Below are 20,815 nucleotides of genomic sequence, written 5' to 3' on the forward strand. Positions count from 1 at the left end.
TTGTCATTTAGTGTTAGTGGGCGGTGCAGGGAGAGCGAGGGGTTTCCATGGAGCAGAAGCAGAATGGGGTGGATAGAGGGAAAACAGATAGTTTGCCAAGGCATGGATTAACTTCTTCACCCATGATGGAGCCCCAATCGATCTGGCCTCCTATGTATGTTGTGATGATGATCCCAGCCTTCTTTTTTGGCATACCATCGCTTGTGGGATGTACACAGCCGATTTCGAAGAGAAATTTAGCCAGGTCTTCGAAGAACTTGTTCGAACCGCCCTGTGTTCTGTAGGCTTTCGCCGAGATTGAGTACTCCTCGAAATGCACCTCGAGGACTTGTTGGGGCGGAATCTCGATGTCGTGATGTCCGCCATGTTTGAGACCCAACACAAACCTAATCTAGTTGTTTGTGATGGTGTCGGGGTGGAGGCGTAGGCCGATTTCTTGTACCTCTGGGTGCGGCGGTGCATCTGCGACTTTGAGGTACCCACCCAAGGCGTGCCTCTTTAGCCAGGTGCGGAGCTCCATGGAAACTTCGATAGGCCTGTTTGTCACAGTTGTTCGGGGGGACAGAACAGATGGGGGGCTTTTGTGTAGAGAGCGCGAGGGCGAGGAGCTTGGAGAGAAAGCTTGGGAGTTTTGTGCTTCTATGTGCAAATGGACTATGTGCCTGTGTGAAACCGCTTTTTGTATATGTTGTGTTTCCCAAGGCATGGCTTTGTGCCCTAGATTCAGAATCTTGCATGTCATTACTAGGTATTAATGCCACGGGTCGAGAATGATTTGTACTTGCTTTTCTTAATCTACATGCATGCTCTTTAAATAGCTACTTGGTGGGCTTTTTATTTTTATTTTATTTTTTCAATCAATCACACCTAATATTCACGTAATATACACATTCGGGTAGGTGGGTTGTTACCGTAATTGGGGCAAAGAGCACCCATGAGCCACCTAATATTCACGTAATATACACATTCGGGTAGGTGGGTTGTTACCGTAATTGGGGCAAAGAGCACCCATGAGCCACTGTGTCACCTTCCTCTTGTCATGAAGAAAACATTTTGGTTATCAAGAATCAAACCCACGACTTCTTGGTCTATGTGATGAACCCTTAACCATTGTAATAACATATATGTTGTGATTATAATAATTATGTTTCTAGTTATTACAAGATATTAGAATATTCTAGAACATTCTAGATTATTCTAGAACATCCTTTAATATTTCATGATTATATTTCTTATCATAAAATCTAAAATATTCTAGAACATTCTAGATTACTCCATAAGGACCTATAAATAATTGTTTATACATTCGGTTCAAACTGTCGAGACTCATGGGTAGAAGATAGAGTGAGAGCGAGAGGGAGAGCTAAAACCCAGCCAGGAAAAGAGCCTCCATGGGGGCCAATTTATAACCTTTCGCCCACGGAGTTAGAGGTTCTTCGAGAATATATAGATGAGAACCTGGCAAATGGTTTTATCCAACATTCAAGCTCTCCTGTTGGTGCACCCATCTTTCTTCAGCAAGAGATCTTGAATGTTGGATAAAACCATTTGCCAGGTTCTCATCTATATATTCTCGAAGAACCTCTAACTCCGTGGGCGAAAGGTTATAAATTGGTCCCCATGGAGGCTCTTTTCCTGGCTGGGTTTTAGCTCTCCCTCTCGCTCTCACTCTATCTTCTACCCATGAGTCTCGACAGTTTGAACCGAATGAGTTGAAACGAATGTATAAACAATTATTTATAGGTCCTTATGGAGTAATCTAGAATGTTCTAGAATATTTTAGATTTTATGATAAGAAATATAATCATGAAATATTAAAGGATGTTCTAGAATAATCTAGAATGTTCTAGAATATTCTAATATCTTTGTAATAACTAGAAACATAATTATTATAATCACACAACATATATGTTAAATTACAATGGTTAAGGGTTCAACACATAGACCAAGAAGTCGTGGGTTTGATTCTTGATAACCAAAATGTTGTCTTCATGACACCTCCGGCCCCTCGTGGTCTTGTGATTTGGGTAAAAGCATGGGAATGGAAACACTATTATAGCTAATTAGTTGCTAAAATAGCCATAGTTATTTAGCTATTTGTTTGGCTAATTTTTTGTTGGCAAATCATAAGGATCGTTTAACAAAAAAAAAATCTTCATTACTTAAATACACGTCATTTATTATGGTGAATAGGTAATTTATGTGAATACTAAAAAATTGAACTTTGGTTTCTGACATAGTGGAACTTGGGGAACAGTGCCCTCATCTAAACTTGACTTAAACCGCTGTAATAGGATCTCGACAATGTTACCGCATTCTCCCCTACTTCGGGATTGAGGAATTTAGCCGACATGGATCTATTTTCCCAATTGGCCTTGGGTGTCTCAATCGGATCGACTCTATTTTCAACTCACATCTTGTCGACTTTGCCTTTTTTGACTCTCGTCGATTCGGCTTTGTCTTTGATGGCTTTGTCTTCGAGTTCGACTAGTGGACCTCTTACAAATTCGGAGTCGGCCGGTGTATTGTCGGCTTGATCGAGTTCGATTGTTTGTCGAATCTCCGATTTGGCCTGGTCGGTCGGTCTTTCTACGACTTCTCTGTCAATTTCGAAAAAGACATTTTTGCCCACCATTTTCTATTGGTTCCGCTCAGAGAGGATAGAGTCTTCATTGAAGACCATGTCACCGCTTGGATCAATTTCCGATTCTCCCAGTCCCATAAGCGATAGCCGAAATCCCCATCGGTTCCATAACCGAGAAATATGCATTTTGTTGCATGGGGTGCCAACTTGGTCCGTTTCTCCCTAGGCTTCACATCCGAATATATGAAGCCTGTCATAGGTCGGCTATTTGCTTGACCATAGTACCTGTGGCACTTGAGCCTTATTGCTTTCAACGATGACAGATTGATTAGATATACTATCGTCTGCAATACTTCGGCCCAGAACTCACTTTAGTCTGGCTTGTTGGAGCATTGCCGTCACTCTTTCTTGGATCATTCGGCTAATCCGTTCTGCCACTCCATTTTGCATGGGCATGTAAGGAATGGTCTTTTGATGCCGGATCCCTTTGTCAGGTAAGTACTGCTTGAAGGCTTGGGAGGTATATTCGCCTCCTTTGTCGGAACGCAGTGTCTTCACTCTATGTCCCGACCGGTTCTCCACTTCAATTAACCATCAAGCAAAGATCTCAACTGTTGTGTCTTGTTGGTAGACAGGTCCCTCCGGATGGGAAGGGAGAAGAACAGTGCCGACGAACAAACTCGGCCGAGGCTGAAACGGTATGAACCGGATGAGGAGTACCCGACTGCGGATAGTCGGATGGTGTAGGCCCGACTGTGGGAAGCCGGATGAGGAGTACCCGACTGCGGAGAGTCGGATGGTGTAGGCCCGACTGTGGGAAGCCGGATGAGGAGTACCCGACTGCGGAGAGTTGGATGGTGTAGGCCCGACTGCGGAGAGCCGGATGAAGCCCATCAAGGCTACATTTGTAAATAGCCGAAAAGTCATATTAGTATAAATATGACTTAGGGCAAACTTTTAGGTATAATGTTGTTATTATTATTCTTCCTTGTTGGTGCAAGAAGAAATTAGAGCGCGTAACTGTACAGAGAGAGAGAGAGAGAGAGAGAGAGAGACGAGGTCGTTGCCTCTGTTGTAACCGCCGCCTGTGGCGAAGATCTGTGAGCACGAGGTCGTTGCCTCAGTGATCTCACTATTGTATATTTCTACATAGTGACAGTTTGCAGGTTGTGGGCTGCCGTGGTTTTTCCCCCTATTTTGGGGTTTTCCACGTATACCTCCTGTGCACCATTTCTCTCCTTTTCTTTCGTGTCGCATTTTTTCATTACCTGTTTTTCTGTGCATGTAAAGAATCTCGGTTGTGGCCGAGCATCGGACATAAGGAACGTCGCGTTTCCAACACGTCTTTGGACCTAATCGAATAGGCCCAGACCTTCCGTGTGCAATCATCGACGGATGTGATAAAGTATTGGGAGCCACCAAGAGATCTTTCGGGCATCGGCACACATATATCTGTGTGCACAAGCTCTAGGGGTGTCATATTGTCTCATAATGACTTCGGGTCTATTTCCCATATTGACAATGCTCACAGAAGTCCGTCTTTGCTTGGAGTTTCGGGATGTAGCCGACAGCCATTAGCCAATCGAGTCTGGATTGAGACATATGGCCGAGTTGGTCATGCCATAAGTTCGGGCCAGTCTTTTCGGCTACATTCACGAACCCTTCTAGATTGATCGCCATCATTGGGTACAAGTTGTTGTACTTGTGCCCACTTTCGATTCTTAGATTTCCTCGGTTGATCATCCGTGCCGACTCATGTAGAGTCGTTCGGTACCCATCTTCGGCTAACATGTCGATGGAGACTCGACTCCTTTTCAGATCGGGTACGTGTTGAACTTGGTGCAGGGTGATCATGTTGCCATTCGGTAGTCGGATGGGGACCTCTCCGATCCCTGCGATTACACACTCCTGCCCGTTGTCGAGTCAAACTATGCCACTGGTGTCAGCCAAATAGTTAGAAAACCATTCGATGGTCGGGGTTTTACATAAAATGTGGCGTCGGAGTCCAACAACCATATGTGTGCGTCTCGCACACTATAGAGAACTTCTCCGATCATCGAGTCCTCTAAGGACAGGATTTCTCCCGATCGGGTGTCGACAACATTGACTTGGTTCCCAACTAGAGAGTGATTTGAGTTGGATCGTCCTCGATTCCACTCGGATCGCCGACCACTCTCTTTCCTCTTGATTGACCAGCAATCAGAAACATTGTGATTGGCTTTTCTATACTTCGACCATTGTCGGGCCCCCCTCATTTTTTATCGACTTTGATTTCGACCGGTTTTGTCAGCTTATTCTCTCGATCAGTCGATCGACTCAGTCAAGTGGTGGGCTTATGCCGATTCGTCGATGGTGAGCACCATCGATTTTTGCCGAATATCCTCGGTGAGGACTTGGCCGATCGTCTCATCTAGATTTAGGATCGAACGGCTATTGGCAAATGTCGTGCAGAATACCTGTCAACTTGTCGGTAAGCTCGATAGGAGCGCAAGGGCTTTAACTTCTTCTTCAAAGTTAATCCCTTGGAAGGAGAGTTCAGACAACACCCGCCTGAAGGTGTTGATGTGAGAGGTTGGAGGATCTGACTCTCCCATCTTCATATTGAATAGTTGTCGAATAAATATGAGTTTCGACGAGGACTTCTTTTCGTATACAACTTGCGACTTCTCCCATAATGAGAAAGTTGTTGTCTCCTTGACCATGCTGAAGTAGACATTTTCGGCTAGGTGCATTCGGATGGTAGAGCGCGCGATTTCGTCTATGGATTACCACTCTTTGGCTATCATCGAAGTAGGTTTTTCGCTATCATGTCGAATGGCTTCGACTTGTCTTCTGATTATCAACACATCCTGCATCATCTCCTTCCACAAGGCAAAAGTTTTGCCATCAAACTTTCGGATTTCAATCTTGTTCCGGATGTTGAAGCCATATTCTTTCTGGAATGGGAGATTTATTTTTATTATTTTTATTTTTTAAGCCTTGTGTTTCTTTTTCAGCGTCCTCTGTTGCTTTCGTTGCCGCTGAACAACAGGTTGCTCTAATACCACTTTTGAGAATGAATGCGCGGAAGCAAGTGAGAACCTATCGGTGAATGTGCACAACAAACAACACAGAGAATATGACAGATGATAAGATTGAAGCTTAGAAACATATCTAGCTCAAATGGAGGCTTTCGTTACTCTATAACTGTCTCTCTCTCAAAGATTCAATATACAAGAATGATCAAGAGGTTCTTTTTACAACATTAGATTATCACTTATATACTAAGCCCTAACTATTTGGACGTGTTCACACACTAGGATACAAAGTGGAAGGAGTCAGCCTTTTATGCCAACAAAGGAAACTCTTCGCCTCTATGGTGATTTGCTTTGTCGGTAGCAGAGAATTCTTCTAACCCTCGTGCTCTGATACCATGTAAAAGAATATGTCTGGAATCTTGTGAGTTAACAACATTGTCGACTATATCGAGTAACAGACAACAGTTAGGTAAACACAGAGAATGGAGTACACAGCGAAAGAGTGAGAGAACGGACAACAAAAAACTTGCATTCATCTCTCTATATACAATGTGCTCAGTGAGCACTCTTTATACAAGTCCTCAAAAGGACTAAAAGAAGTTACACTGACATGTACTTCATTGCTCATAAATGAGTTACTGATACTGACTCCCAAAAATATTCCTACAAGGGATATCGGTCCTAACGGCTATCCGGCTCCCCCCGATTCGGCCCAGCCGATCGGTCTCCATCCGATCCGGCTCTCGGCTTCTTCAGTCGATCCAGGCCTAACCGATCGGTTTCCATCCGATCCGGTTCTTGGCTTTTTCAGCCGATCTGACCCAAATTGAGCTTGCTCGCTCAACACCATTTGCAAATTTCTAGACCTGAACCTAACTATTTAAATTGTTAAGATCTAGTTTTGATGGTCAAATTCGATTAAAATCAAACTGTTGTCGATAGCACAAAAGAAGAGAGTAAATTGGCTTAAAATACCCATGGGAAGAGATCAAATCAAGAATGAGGAGTTGCCCTTGGAAGGGAAGAAACTCTTTTAGAACAAAGAGTATATGTATATACACATTGTTATTTGGATGCCCTAGTTTCCCCAAGAGCTTAGATATGTGATGCTACCTTTAGTAGTAGAGAAGAATTTTTCAAATGTGCCTTTGTTTCCGAGATATAAAGAGAGTCCTATAGGTCATAATTGACCTTATAGAATAATAAAATCTATCTCACAAACTTGAGCGTCTACTTATTGAAGTCTTTAATAAGATTGATTCTCAGTACAAAATTCAAGACCTAAATGGTGCTTAGCACCACCAGCATGGTTGTTCCCACCACCAATCACATAACTTGGTTAAGGAGTGGAGTGTTCATACTATTTATCCTTGAGGGATGGGACCTAAGGAAGAATGCACCAGATCAATGGTAGCTTGATGGGAAGTCAGTTTTTATTGTAATAATTGTTCATAACTAATGAAAGGATATTTTTCCAGGAAAAAAAAAAAGATTGACTCTCATCCCCACAATTTGGACGTGGCAGCATTTCCATGGCAATTCAACTTGCATTTCACCCCTAACCTTCTTATAGAGTTGTTCGGCTTTTAACTGAACATTAGAGTGGAACTTGATGTTGATCTACTTTTCTACTCACATATCCACAAATTTTAAATGAAAGAATGGTCTACATCCTACCCATACAATAGTCAAGATTGGTTCCATGAAGTTATCAATCCACTCATAGAGCCTCCCGAAGTTCATGTGGTGCCTCCCTTTCTTCAACAACACACACACACACACAAAACCCAAGCACTTTTACACACTACATGAGCAACAAGACGCATCATTCATATGCTTTTCTTTTCATATTGTTTTTGTTCTCATTTCAAAGGTCAAGTGTCAACACTTGGGGTCGATTGTTTCCTGAGAACATCTGGATCTGTGTGTGTGTGTGTGTGTGTGTGTGTGTGTGTGTGTGTGTGTTTCCCTTTCACATTCTATCAAGCTCCAATTTTGAATACAAAAGGAAGAGAGAGCTACAAAATACAAGGATACAAAAATAGAGCTCTCTCCCTCATATTCAAACAGGGTACTAACTGAGTTGCAGGTTCAAGCATTGTTATGGTACATCTTTTCGTTTACTTATACGTATGTACATGTATTTTGGGCATGTGTGTAGGTATGCATATACATGCCTTTTTTACATGTATATATACTCTTTGGCTATGTACTTGTATGTATGTGTATATCTTACGTACATGTATGCGGGGGAAAGCTCCAATGTAGGCCAAACGTTCTTTTCTTTATAGGGAAAAATCGGAATGAACTGACCATATAATTATGGAAAAAATTGGAATGAACTGATCATATAATTTGTCAACATGGCCATCTGAAGGAAATAAGGCAAACTGAAAGGTTTTTTGGAAATCAAAGAAAAGACCAGTGGAATTTCCGTAATTTGGACTATTTCTCTATGATGTGTATGTGTGGGCATCTGTATACATATATCTATCTTGTATGCCGCGAGGTAAAACTTGTATGCCGCGAGTCATACAAGCTCGTAAAGAGGGGCATCGTGCTTTCTACCGGGACGGACGTGTCATAATAAATGATCGTGCCGCCAATGGACGGCGTGTGGCCCATGTGACAGATAATAAACTTAGGATCACTTTATGGAACTGTAACGGCGCACTTTGGACACATCCTGGCCGTCTAGAGGAGATTTTGAAAGTATCTGATATACTTTTTGTAGTAGAAACACATCAAAGCCCAAATCAAGGACTGCCACGAGTTGACGGTTTTCGTTGGGAATCTGTCTTTAGACAAACCTCACGTCGACACACTACTAGAGGGTCTGGGGGGGTTGCGATATTATTTCGGAAAGAGATAAATAATAGGATAGAAATACTAAAGTCAGACCCAGAAGCCCGTTTTATGTGGGTGAAAGTCCTCACTAGTAAGGATCAGGTGATATTTATCGCAGTTTGTTACTTCCCCCCGAAAGGGTCCCGCTACAATATGGCTGGAGAGGCGAGTATAGTTGATGAAGGAACGCCACATGGGCCTTCTCCATACGAACCTTTGTCGGATGACATAATCCGATATTCTTCTCAAGGGGAAGTCTTCCTGGTAGGAGATTTCAATGCGAGAACCCAGTCCCAACAATGCACAATATTTCAGATGGATAGAAACCTAGAAATGGTGAATGTCGACCCTTTAGCCTTAGGCATAACATGTACATCGAAGGATCAAGGTGCGGATGCCACAAGCTTTGGCCATCATCTGCTTGAACTTGGAAGCCGACACCAGATGATCATATATAATGGCTTAGCCAAGTGGCCGGGCTCGGAAGAGCTCACATGTTTCCCACATGGAGGAGGGGAAAGCACCGTTGATTATCTAATAGGACGCCCTGAAGCTACCCACATGGTTAGCTCCTTCCAGGTGGCCCCATGCCCCATTGGGGCAGACCATACCTTCCTATACTTTGAGCTAAAATGTGACACCTCCCACACCACCAACTCTAGTAAACCAACCCATCACACTATAATACATTTCAGGCATGAGCTCGCGGACATCTACTCTCGACATGTTCAAGCCCATCTTTCCTCGTTTGATTCTTCCTTGCCTTTAGAGAACCTCACTACAGAACTCACACACATCCTTCACTCAGCCGCCACTAGTAGCTTCCCATACACGAAAGACTCCAATCATAGTAGAATAGGGTCTATGCCACAAAACAAGTGGTATGACGAGGATTGTAGAGAGTTGTATAGACAACTTAAAGTATCGCGACTCAGTGGTACTATCTCCTTAGTACAGGCTCGCAAAGAGATGCACAAGATGACACGTCGTAAAAGACGAGCTTGGGAAGCATCTCAATATTGGGAACTCTACCATATGCTCATGAGTAGGGATTGTGCCCTTGCATGGAAGAGACTACGGGAACCGAGACCACAAACACCCATCGAGGATCCCAATATTTGGCACACATATACCGAGAGACTCTACCATGTCCCGAACCAACCACCCATTCCAATGCCCTCCACACCTCGACCTACCATGGGGACACTTTTCACGACCTCTAGGGTCACGAAGGTCATAAAAAAATTACAACATAGGAAATCCATGGACCACACAGGATTGCGAGCCGAGCACATCATATATGCTCGAGAGTGCCTAGCTCCCCTTCTCACTCTAATCTTCAACCGCGCCCTCGCCGAGGGTTTTCCACCACAATGGGCCATGAACACTGTGGCCCCTATACATAAAGGAGGGGACCCAATGGACCCAAATACATATAGGACCATTATGATAGGTCATACGCTTGCTAAACTATATGGTGCAGTAATGGAAGCGGAGCTCAGTGATTATATGGAAACATTAAGTCTTCGAGCACCTGAGCAGGCTGGCTTTAGACGAGCCTTCTCCACTATTGACCACATCTTCACACTTAGGTGCTTAATTGACCAAACAAAGGCTCGTAAGAAGAAACTATATTGTTGCTTTGTGGACTTTCGCAAAGCCTTTGATACAGTTCCTAGGGAGAGGTTGTTTGATAGACTTAAGAGCTTGGAGATACCAAATGACATGATTTGGGCCATTTATGCCCTATATGAGCAAGTCTGTGGGCGCGTAAGATGCCCAGGTGGCCTATCCGATTGTTTCACTAGCACCATTGGTGTAAAACAGGGTTGCCCCCTATCACCGACTCTTTTTGGGATCTACATTGATGAGATCACTGATTTTATTGCTCGTAAGGGAGGCAAAGGAGTGGCTATTGGGGATACGCAAGTTAGTCTCTTACTCTACGCAGACGACATTGTCTTGCTCTCGGAGTCGGAACACGACCTACAAAAGCATCTTAATGCCCTAGATGACTTTTGTACACAACGAGGACTGGTAGTGAATCTAGCGAAAACTAAAATCTTTCATACATCGTCCAGAGTTAGGAGTAAATGTCACCTCGTCCTCTCTCATAAACTAGTTGAGGTGGTGGGATCTTATGTATACTTGGGAGTCACTTTTAGTGCTCGCTCAGGTAAATTCTCGATGACCCAGGCAGCCAAAGATAGGCTAACGAGAGGATATGCATCCCTCTCACTCTTAGAGAGACAATGCCACCAAGCATACTTTCAAGAGCCACGGACTAAGGGATGGCTTTTCGACTCATTAGTGACCCCGTCCCTCATGTATGCATCAGTAGTATGGGCTCCAGGTCTACCATCTTTCATGTGGACGCAATTGGAGAGACCTTTAGTGGTGATGTTATCACGTCAACTCCGAAGCAAATCGACAGTACCACATGACATTATTAGAGCAGAGTTTAGCCTACCCCCGATGTTAGTAGAAGCACTCTTTCAAGTGGTAGCTTTTATTCATCGGATACATAGTCAACCACAAGATAGGATATCCCGTCGAGCCTTTGAGGCATCCCGATCCTTACATGTGTCTGGAGACACTAACTCTTGGTATAGCATTGTGGTGAGTTGGTTATTTGCAAATGGCATAGACATTAATAACCTACCTCCCCTTAAGTACAACCATGGGACTGATCAAACTTTAATCTCTCGTGAAGATCGTAATAAAGTGATACGCCAAGAAATATGGCAAATCTACACTCGATACAAATGGATCACCCCACGAGAGCCACTCCCATCTAAAATGGTGTACTATAAGGAACACTTCTTGCACTTCTCTAAGTTAGGGTTTATTACACGACCAAGATACCTAGATACTTTCTTATCAAATGCACTAAGGGTGGCCATTGGACAACTTAGGATATCATCTCACCAACTTGAGATTGAGAATGGTCGAGCTAATAGAGTCCCTAGAGAGGAAAGGCTATGTAGGTTATGCCACATATAGATAGAGGATGAGTATCACTTCACATGCAAGTGCCCAACTTATGCCGAGATACGGGCGGAATACCAAGACATACTAGGACCCTCTCCCACCCTCTCCAAACTATTAGATACCCCGAGTGTAAAGAGACTAGGTAGGTATATCTTAGAGCTAAAACAACATAGGGAGGATAAATTACAAAGTGTTAATCATAACCCTTTTACTACTCATCAACATGTACCTAGTGTAATTTTTCAGGAACATGGGGAGACGATGAATGTGGATACACTTATGCCGCTCGGCCTCTCCCTTGAGGAAGCAGAAATACAAAGAGCAACCAAACGTCCTCGGATGTTGGGCTTCAACACAAGTCAACGTGGAGTAGAAAAGATTAAGAAGATAAGGGAACGTGAGCTACGTCGACTCGAAGCTATGGTTGGGGTACCTCTTACATGGGGACCACGGGCCACATCCACATGGCAACCCTTTGACCCCCCGCTTCTCTTCGAGAGACTTGGATGGAAATGAAATTAGGCCTAGTATAGAATCATTCTCATTGTAGAACATGTTTTTTATATAGAACATGTTTGTTGTTTTCTTAGAACTATTTAGCTTAAACTCTATTTTATCTTATTTTTATTTTTACTTTCGATGAATGGGTAAATATCCCATTTTTGTTGTACACCATTTGTCTCATGGGCCAATTTTGGCCTTAGAAGACGTTAATATATCTTTCTTTCTTTCTTTCTTTCTTTCTATATGTATGTATACTTCTATACATGAATATATGTAATTACACAAACATATATAGATATACATACATACATACATACATACATACATATACGTATGTGTGTATGTATGTATACATAATACACACATACGTTTACGTATACATATACATATACATATACGTATGTACATATTTATGCATGTATGTGTTTATATGTATGTATATTGGTTCCAAAGTTCAGAGAACTTTTCAATAGCTTTTGAAACAAGGAACTTTTCAATAACATACGTAAAGCATTTCTTCCATTACCATGACTACTGATTCTGATTCAGCACTACAAGAAGATGTAAAGATAACATGTGTACAGATGCTTCAAACTACTTCCTTTGCATGTATGTATCCACTTTTAAGCATGGTTAGACCCATCACCATCACCATCACCATCACCATCACCATTACTACTACTCTCTATTGCCTTCTATTTCTCCTGTCCTCTCTTCCATTACTGCCAAAGTCAGATTCTTGCACTATAGGAGATGTCTATGCCCTTCTCCGGTTTATGAATGCTGTCAACACAACATCTCTCAAGAAGGGTTGGGGTTTAAGCAACAGCAATGGGAGCTGTTGTGATTGGGAAGGTGTGAGTTGTGATGCTGTTTCTGCACAGATTCTGGACATTTCTCTCTCCAGCAAAGGTCTTAATGGGAGTTTATCTCAAGGATTGGCCAACATTCCATCTCTTCAAGTTCTCAATGTTTCTAATAATTACTTATATGGGCCTCTACCACAAGACCTCTCAACACACTCATCCCTTCACACTCTTGATGTCAGTATCAACAGTTTTTCGGGCCAGCTCTCTGATGTATTAGTGAATTTCAGCTCTTTGCAAGTGCTCAACCTCTCTACCAATGCCTTCAATGGTAGCTTTCCTTCTTCCTCTGCAAGGAATTTGAACCTCTTGAGGCTATTCCTGGCTAGCAACAATGCTTTAAATGGAGACTTGCCATTCCACCTATGCCAAAATGCCCAATTCCTTCAACACTTGGATCTATCCTCTAACAATTTCTCAGGAAGACTCTCAAATGGTCTTGGCATATGTAGTTCTCTGCGAGTATTGGATCTTGGTGACAACAACTTGGTGGGTAATCTACCCCGAGATCTGTACAACCTAACCTCATTAACAATGCTTCACCTCACACGTAACCATTTCGATGGCAAACTAGATAATGCTATCGGCAACCTAATCGATCTCTCTCATTTGATGTTGGGTTCTAACAACTTCACGGGACAACTTCCCTCAAACCTCTCCTCGTGTACAAACCTAAAGGTATTTGCTGCAAACAGAAACAAATTCAATGGTTCATTGGATGTTGTTCGATTCAATCAATTCCCGATGCTAGAAAATCTTGATCTCAATAGCAATGCTTTTGTCGGGTCAATCCCACCTTCATTAACTGAGTGCGCAACGCTCAAGAGCATAAACTTTGCAAAAAACAAACTTTCGGGGGAGATCCCATCATCTTTGTATAGATTGAAGAACCTAACCACACTCTTGCTATCAAGCAACAAACTTAATGGGAGCATAAGATCCCTCGACGCCACTGAACATCTGGTGAGTGTGATCTTATCCAGGAATGTGTTCAATGAGGCACTACCCGATACAATACAAGGGGTAACTAATGTACAAGTAATTGCCCTCGGAGACATCCGTCTCTTTGGTTCCATTCCAAAGTGGTTGAAGAATTGCACTAAACTACAAGTGCTTGACCTTTCGTGCAACAACCTAAATGGATCTATCCCCCCATGGATAGGTTCCTTTCCACATCTGTTCTATTTGGACTTATCCAACAACTCTTTCTCCGGAAGTATACCACCCGAATTGTTCTTGTTGCCCACATTGATAAGTCTCGATAACAACCTAACTGGATTGCAAGGGGTGGTTACCAATCTCGCCATAAAACAAGAACTTGATGCCCAAGAGCTACTATACACACAAGTTTCAGCTTTTCCACCGTCCATTTACCTCTCCCACAATCACCTAAAAGGGTCCATACCTTCACAAATTGGTGCTTTTCTCATGCTTTTAGACATAGATTTGAGTTTTAACAATTTGTCGGGAAACATCCCAGAGGCAATCGGCGATATGATAGATCTAGAGAGCCTCGATTTATCACACAACTCTCTCATTGGTGGAATACCTTCGTCATTGACGAAGCTCACTTTTCTATCTTATTTCAATGTTTGTTACAATCAACTGGAGGGTTCAATACCTTTCGGCAACCAATTCTCGACATTTTCTAACAAAAGTTATGAAGGTAACTCTGGTCTATGTGGTACTCCTTTACCTTCTCTATGCGGGGATCATAATGCTACCAAGTTTGATACCAATTCCTATTCACGTAGGAGAAAAAGCTCGATTAAGGCCACTAATATTTTTGAACCGATTGGTGTGATCATTGGTTATGTTGCATTGATAGTGGGTTGGGTTACTTGGAACCTCACTAGAAGAAAGATTGGATAAGATTGGCCTACACCCAAAGTCTCTAAGTAAGTCTAGTTTAACTTGAATAATATGATGGATTTTTGGGGATGGGGGAGCAAAAAACACACATCCAAGCTTGGAGCATCTCTTTTCTTATGGCCATAAAGGACATCCAAAGATGGCTAATGCTCCTATAATCAAACCTTTTGTGAGTTGTACGTAACAAACTACGTTCAATGAGCGTCTTGGATTTTCTTTCATATGTACGCACATTGTATAAATGTTTATATAATCATGTTTTATGCAAATCTCGAGTCTAGTTTATCTTCAATAATATAATGGATTTTATGGGTTGGTGACACAAAATGTCAATCAAATTGTGGAGCTTCTCTTTTTCATGATCATAAAGGACATCCAAAGAGTTGACAACAACCTAACTGGATTGCAATTGGTGGTTATCAACCTTGACACAAAGTGAAAACTCTACTACGCAAACTTCCCAACCCTAGACGGTTTAGAATTTTTTACATCCTCAATTAACCTCTTTCACAATCTCCTTGAAGGGTCTATACCTTCAGAAGTTGGTGCTTTAGCCCATCTTGAATAATTGTCGAATTTGAGTTTCGACAACTTGTTGGGAAACATCCCAAAGACAATGGCTAATATGACTAATCTACAACTTCTTGATTTATCGCACAACTCTCTCACTGGTGGAATACCATTGTCATGGATGAAGCTCACTAATCTTGTTGACGTCAGTATTTCATTCAATCAGCTGGAGGGTTTAATATCTCTTGGCAATCAAAAGTTATGAAGGAAACCCAAGACTATGTGGTACGCCTTTACCATTTCCATGTGAGAATGATGTCAATCCCAAATCCTCTCCCAATAGGAGAAAATGTCCCATTATAGTCATTGATATGCTTCAGCCAATTGGTGTGGTTATTGGTTATGTGGGAGTGCTAGTGGGTTGGTTAACTTGGAAGCTTACTAGGAGAAAGGTTGGATAAGATTGACCTAGATAAAGTCTCACACTGATCTTCTTGAGCCAATTGTGTGGTTATTGGTTGCGTTGTAGTACTAGTGGGTTGGTCAATGGTTAACTTGGAAGCTTACTAGGAGAAAGATTGGATAAAATTGGCCAGAAGAAAGTCTCCTTTATCTTCACTAAGATGATGATTTTTTAAGGATGGGGAAGAAAATGGATCCATCCAAATTTGGACCTTCTCTTTTCTTTATCACCATGTAGGACATCCAAAGTTTATTGATGCTTGTTAAGCAAACCTTTTGTGGCTTCTATGTAACAAAGCATATTCTTCAATTGGCTATATTTTCTTTCTTCTATACTATACATTTTGTATAAATATCGGTAAATTCATATTTTGTGCTTTCTCATTTCATGTGAAAGAATGATATGACAAATTCTTTTGTTTTACTGTTTAATTCTAATATGTTGTGCTCATAAATATCAATGTTATGAAGTGTCCATATACTTGAAAAAAATAAAAAATCAAATAGAATGATGTTTAAATACATGGTATTGTAAAGTTGAGTCACTAGGAACTCAAACACATTACAAAACTCGAATTAGTGATCCAAGTGAAAAGTTTTGATCGTTTGAAGGTTTACAATAAAAATACAATTTACAATGGTAATCGAGAATCGAGATAAAGTACGGTCAGTTCTATAATTTTTGAAATGGTTGGGTCGACCATTTAAAGGTTGAATGCATGTACAACTATCAAGCTGCTAGACCGAACCGATGTAAACGTGAATAGGGAGACAGCCTATTGCACAGGCGCCGAGGCTGTATTGTGACGATTAAGTCTACTAACCAAGAAGCTCAAGGCTCTTATGTACAAGACACATTTTATGGGCATGAGAAAGGAAGCAAAAAAAGCTCAGTTAGAAAGGGTAAAGGAATGGAAAAAGTTAATGTGGTTTACCTGAAAGCCTTCCCAAATAGAGGATGTGAATTCAAATTCCATCTTTTGACAAATGAAACTTGTAAGAGCCATTCAATAAATTCAATTTCCTTTCCCAAAGACTTGGCATTTGGCTCATCCCCTTCGTCACCACACCATCCCCGACTACGTCCTTGTCATACCAATCATCCCCAAGTCACAAAACCCCAACGGTTGCAATACATGACCACGACCTTTACGACAGGGATTGGTGGATGTGAAGAAGGAAGAAAATAACGTAGATTGCGGTGAAAAGTAGCAATTGGCAATAATTTGGTTTAGGGTTCTCAACTTCAAATGTTAACCATTTAACCATCCTAAAACTTAAAGTAAACCAAACTACCGTCGAACCATTTAAACCAGCTATTTACAGGATTTCCAAGCTCAAACCAAACTATTCAAGAGACCCAAGTTTTAAAGCCATGGTTTCACGATCGTGAAAGGCGCGCCGCACGAGCATGGACAAGCATGGGACGTCTATGCACAATTGGAGATGGAGGAGGCAAAAGTTAAATTTTTGTAAGGATTATTTTTGCGATGTTAAGTCTCGAACCCGTGAACTTCGTAATAGATTAAATCAGTTCCTCTAATATTTATATAATTGACATATTAACTTATGATTCAATACATCGTGTAAAACATGCTTCAACAAAATGTGATTGTATTAATCAATATGAACTACCGTCGAACCATTTAAACCAGCTATTTACAGGATTTCCAAGCTCAAACCAAACTATTCAAGAGACCCAAGTTTTAAAGCCATGGTTTCACGATCGTGAAAGGCGCGCCGCACGAGCATGGACAAGCATGGGACGTCTATGCACAATTGGAGATGGAGGAGGCAAAAGTTAAATTTTTGTAAGGATTATTTTTGCGATGTTAAGTCTCGAACCCGTGAACTTCGTAATAGATTAAATCAGTTCCTCTAATATTTATATAATTGACATATTAACTTATGATTCAATACATCGCGTAAAACATGCTTCAACAAAATGTGATTGTATTAATCAATATGAACTTATACCTTAGATTTCAAACCCACCTTTCTAGACTTTTTTGAGCCAGATTGCTCTTTCTACTATTGGTGGCTAAATTCTGACTGCTTTTTCAAAATCTTTTGAAACAAAGACCTTCCAAACTATCACTTTCTTCTCATAACATATATATATATATATATATATATAACCTCCCTCCCCTGTTCCTCTACTGTTCTCACATAACAATAATATATGTAAAGCCTTGCTCTGTTTCACTTCAGTAATCTCCTTTCTCCTCAATTCACTACCATTTCTTCCACCTCTCTCACATCCATATCACCACCACCATATCTTTATATCTTATCTAATTTCAGCACTAGAAGAAGATGCAAAGATACATGTACAGATGCTTCAAACTATTTATTTGCTTCTACATAGTTTAAGCATGGCCAGACAAATCACCATTACTAGTCATCTCTATTGGCTTCTATTTCTCTTGTCCTCTCTTGGACTACTACGGAGCTCCGATTCTTGCACGAGAGGAGATGCCGATGCCCTTCTCCGATTCATGGATACCGTGAACACAACATCTCTCAGGAAGGGTTGGAGGCTAAGCAACAGCAATGAGAGCTGTTGTGATTGGGAAGGAGTGAGTTGTGATGCTGTTTCTGCACAAATTGTGGCCATTTCTCTCTCCAGCAAAGGCCTTTGTGGGAAGCTATCTCAAGGATTAGCCAACATTCCATCTCTCCAAGTTCTCGATGTTTCGAATAATGACTTATATGGGTCTCTCCCACAAGACCTCTCAACACTCTCATCCCTTCACACTCTTGATGTCAGTAGCAACATTTTTTCAGGCCAGCTCTCTGATGTATTAGTGAATTTCAGCTCTTTGCAAATAGTTAACCTCTCTACCAATGGATTCTATGGCAGCTTGCCTCCTTCTTCTTTAGGAAATCTGGGCCTCTTGAGCCAATTCCTGGCTAGCAACAATTATTTAAGTGGAGACTTGCCACTCAGCCTATGCCAAACTGCCCCACTCCTTCAAGAGATGGATCTGTCCTTGAACAGCTTCTCAAGAACAATCTCAAAAGGTATTGGACTTTGTGGCTCTCTCCAAGTATTAGATCTTGGCTACAACTACTTGGTGGGTAATCTACCCCAAGATCTTTACAACCTAACCTCATTAATAATGCTTCGCCTCACACGTAACGGATTCGATGGCGAACTAGATAATGCTATCGGCAACCTAATTAATCTCTCTCATTTGATGTTGGGTTCGAACAATTTCACCGGACAACTTCCCTCAAACCTCTCCTCGTGCACAAACCTAAAGGTATTCATCACGAATGGAAACAATTTCAATGGTTCATTGGATGTTGTCCGATTCAATCAATTCTCAATGCTAGAAAATCTAGATCTCGATAGCAATGCTTTTGTCGGGTCAATCCCATCCTCGTTAACTGAGTGTGCGGCCCTCAAGAGCATAAACCTTGCGAGCAACAAACTTTCGGGGGAGATCCCATCGTCTTTGTATCGATTGAAGAACCTAACCACGCTCTCGCTATCAAGCAACGACCTTAACGGGAGCATAAGATCACTCAATGGGAGTGAACACCTAGTCAAAGTGATCTTATCCATGAATGTGTTCAATGAGACACTATCCAATACCATGCAAGGGTTCACTAATCTACAATTTCTCTCTCTCAATAACATTGGCCTATCTGGTTGGATTCCTGAGTGGTTGAAGAATAATAATAAACTACAAGTGCTTGATCTCTCATGGAACAAACTGACCGGATCAATCCCCCCATGGATTGGCTCTTTTCCTCATCTTTTCTACCTAGATTTATCCAACAACTCATTGTTCGGAAGTATACCGCACGAATTATTCTTGTTGCCCGCATTGATAAGTGTTGATAACAACCTAACTGGATTGCAATTGGTGGTTCTCAACCTTGACACAGAGCAAAAACTCAACTACCCAAACTCCCGATACCTACATTGTTTAGAGCTTTTTAGATCCTCTATTAACCTCTTTCACAATCTCCTTGAAGGGTCTATACCTTCAGAAGTAGGTGCTTTGGCCAGTCTTCAAGAGATGAATTTGAGTTTCAACAATTTGTCGGGAAACATCCCAGAGACTATGGCTAATATGACCGATCTAGAGAGTTTCGACTTATCGCACAACTCTCTCATGGGCAAAATACCTTTGTCATTGATGAAACTCACTCATCTCCTTAGTTTTAATGTTTCATACAATCAACTCGAGGGTTTAATACCTCTCGGCAATCGATTCTCAACGTTCGCTAACAAAAGTTATGAAGGAAACCCAAGACTGTGTGGTGCTCCTTTACCCTTGCCATGTGAGAATAATGTCAATCCCAACTCCTCTTCAAGTAGGAGAAAAATCTTGATTATAGCCACTGATATTCTTGAGCCAATTGGCGTGGTAATTGGTTATGTGGGAGTGCTAGTGGGTTGGTTAGCTTGGAAGCTTACTAGAAGAAAGATTGGATAAGATTGGCCTAGAGGAAGTCTCAAAGTAAGTCTCCTTTATGTTCACTAAGGTGATGAATTTTTAGGGATGGGGGATATAAAAGATCCATCCAAATTTTGAACCTTCTCTTTTTTTTAATGGCCACAAAGGACATCCAAAGTTGATTGATGCTTGTTTAAGCAAACCTTTTGTGACTTCTACCTAACAAACTACATTCTACAAGTGCTTGGATTTTCTTTCTTCTGTACACATAGTGTAGAATTGTCGCTAAATTCGTGTTTTGTGCTTTCTTTCTTATTTGTAAGAAAGAATGATATGCCAAATTCTTTTGTTTTACCGCTTAATTCTAATATGTTGTGCTCATAAATATTCATGTTATGAGGTGTCCATATACTTGAAAAAAAAACAACTAGAATGATGTTTAAATACGTGGTATCGTGAACCTGAGCCTCCCACCAACTAGTGCTAGTCACTAGGACCTCACAACACTTTACAAAATTCGAATCAGATGTCCGCGTGAAGTTATGGTCATTTGACGGTTTACGATAAAAATACTATATACATTGGTAACAAGCGGTCTAACAACAAAATTGATGGTTTGACTATCTAGAGCTTGCGACAAGGAGCGCATATTAAGATTTTATGATACGTGAATCAAAGTCTGGTAGCCTAAGATACATCCTTCGGTAGGATCATTTTAAAATTTAAGTTTGTTAGAGACAAATTAGTAAT

General features: G+C 41.4%; 2 protein-coding genes across 2 annotated transcripts; both read left to right on the forward strand.

The window, feature by feature from the left end:
- Positions 1 to 8,781: 8,781 nt before the first annotated feature.
- Positions 8,782 to 12,423, forward strand: LOC147862224 (uncharacterized). Its single transcript, XM_087323081.1, has 2 exons — positions 8,782 to 10,530; positions 12,397 to 12,423. The coding sequence occupies exons 1-2, from the start codon at positions 8,782 to 8,784 to the stop codon at positions 12,421 to 12,423; spliced, it is 1,776 nt and encodes a 591-aa protein (XP_087179207.1).
- A 47-nt stretch (positions 12,424 to 12,470) lies between these two features.
- Positions 12,471 to 20,104, forward strand: LOC147862225 (uncharacterized). The gene is made up of 3 exons (XM_087323082.1): positions 12,471 to 14,475; positions 17,958 to 19,510; positions 19,541 to 20,104. Exons 1-3 carry the CDS (start codon positions 12,471 to 12,473, stop codon positions 20,102 to 20,104), a joined length of 4,122 nt encoding a protein of 1,373 aa, XP_087179208.1.
- Positions 20,105 to 20,815: the final 711 nt, after the last annotated feature.

Source organism: Azolla caroliniana, unplaced genomic scaffold (genome assembly GCF_043228905.1).
Source record: "Azolla caroliniana isolate FFs.n. ecotype wild unplaced genomic scaffold, voAzoCaro1.0.p SCAF_7, whole genome shotgun sequence".
Lineage (NCBI taxonomy): Eukaryota > Viridiplantae > Streptophyta > Polypodiopsida > Salviniales > Salviniaceae > Azolla > Azolla caroliniana.

What these genes read in the sequence shown, in the direction of transcription:
- LOC147862224 (XM_087323081.1), top strand. Translation starts at nt 8,782, where the DNA reads ATGGTGAATGTCGACCCTTTAGCCTTAGGCATAACATGTACATCGAAG. An exon ending in TCTTTCATACATCGTCCAGA is followed by an intron (nt 10,531 to 12,396) that starts GTTAGGAGTAAA and finishes TTGGTTCCAAAG; the next exon opens with TTCAGAGAACTTTTCAATAG.
- LOC147862225 (XM_087323082.1), top strand. Translation starts at nt 12,471, where the DNA reads ATGACTACTGATTCTGATTCAGCACTACAAGAAGATGTAAAGATAACA. An exon ending in TTCTAACAAAAGTTATGAAG is followed by an intron (nt 14,476 to 17,957) that starts GTAACTCTGGTC and finishes ATCTAATTTCAG; the next exon opens with CACTAGAAGAAGATGCAAAG. An exon ending in TGATAAGTGTTGATAACAAC is followed by an intron (nt 19,511 to 19,540) that starts CTAACTGGATTG and finishes GTGGTTCTCAAC; the next exon opens with CTTGACACAGAGCAAAAACT.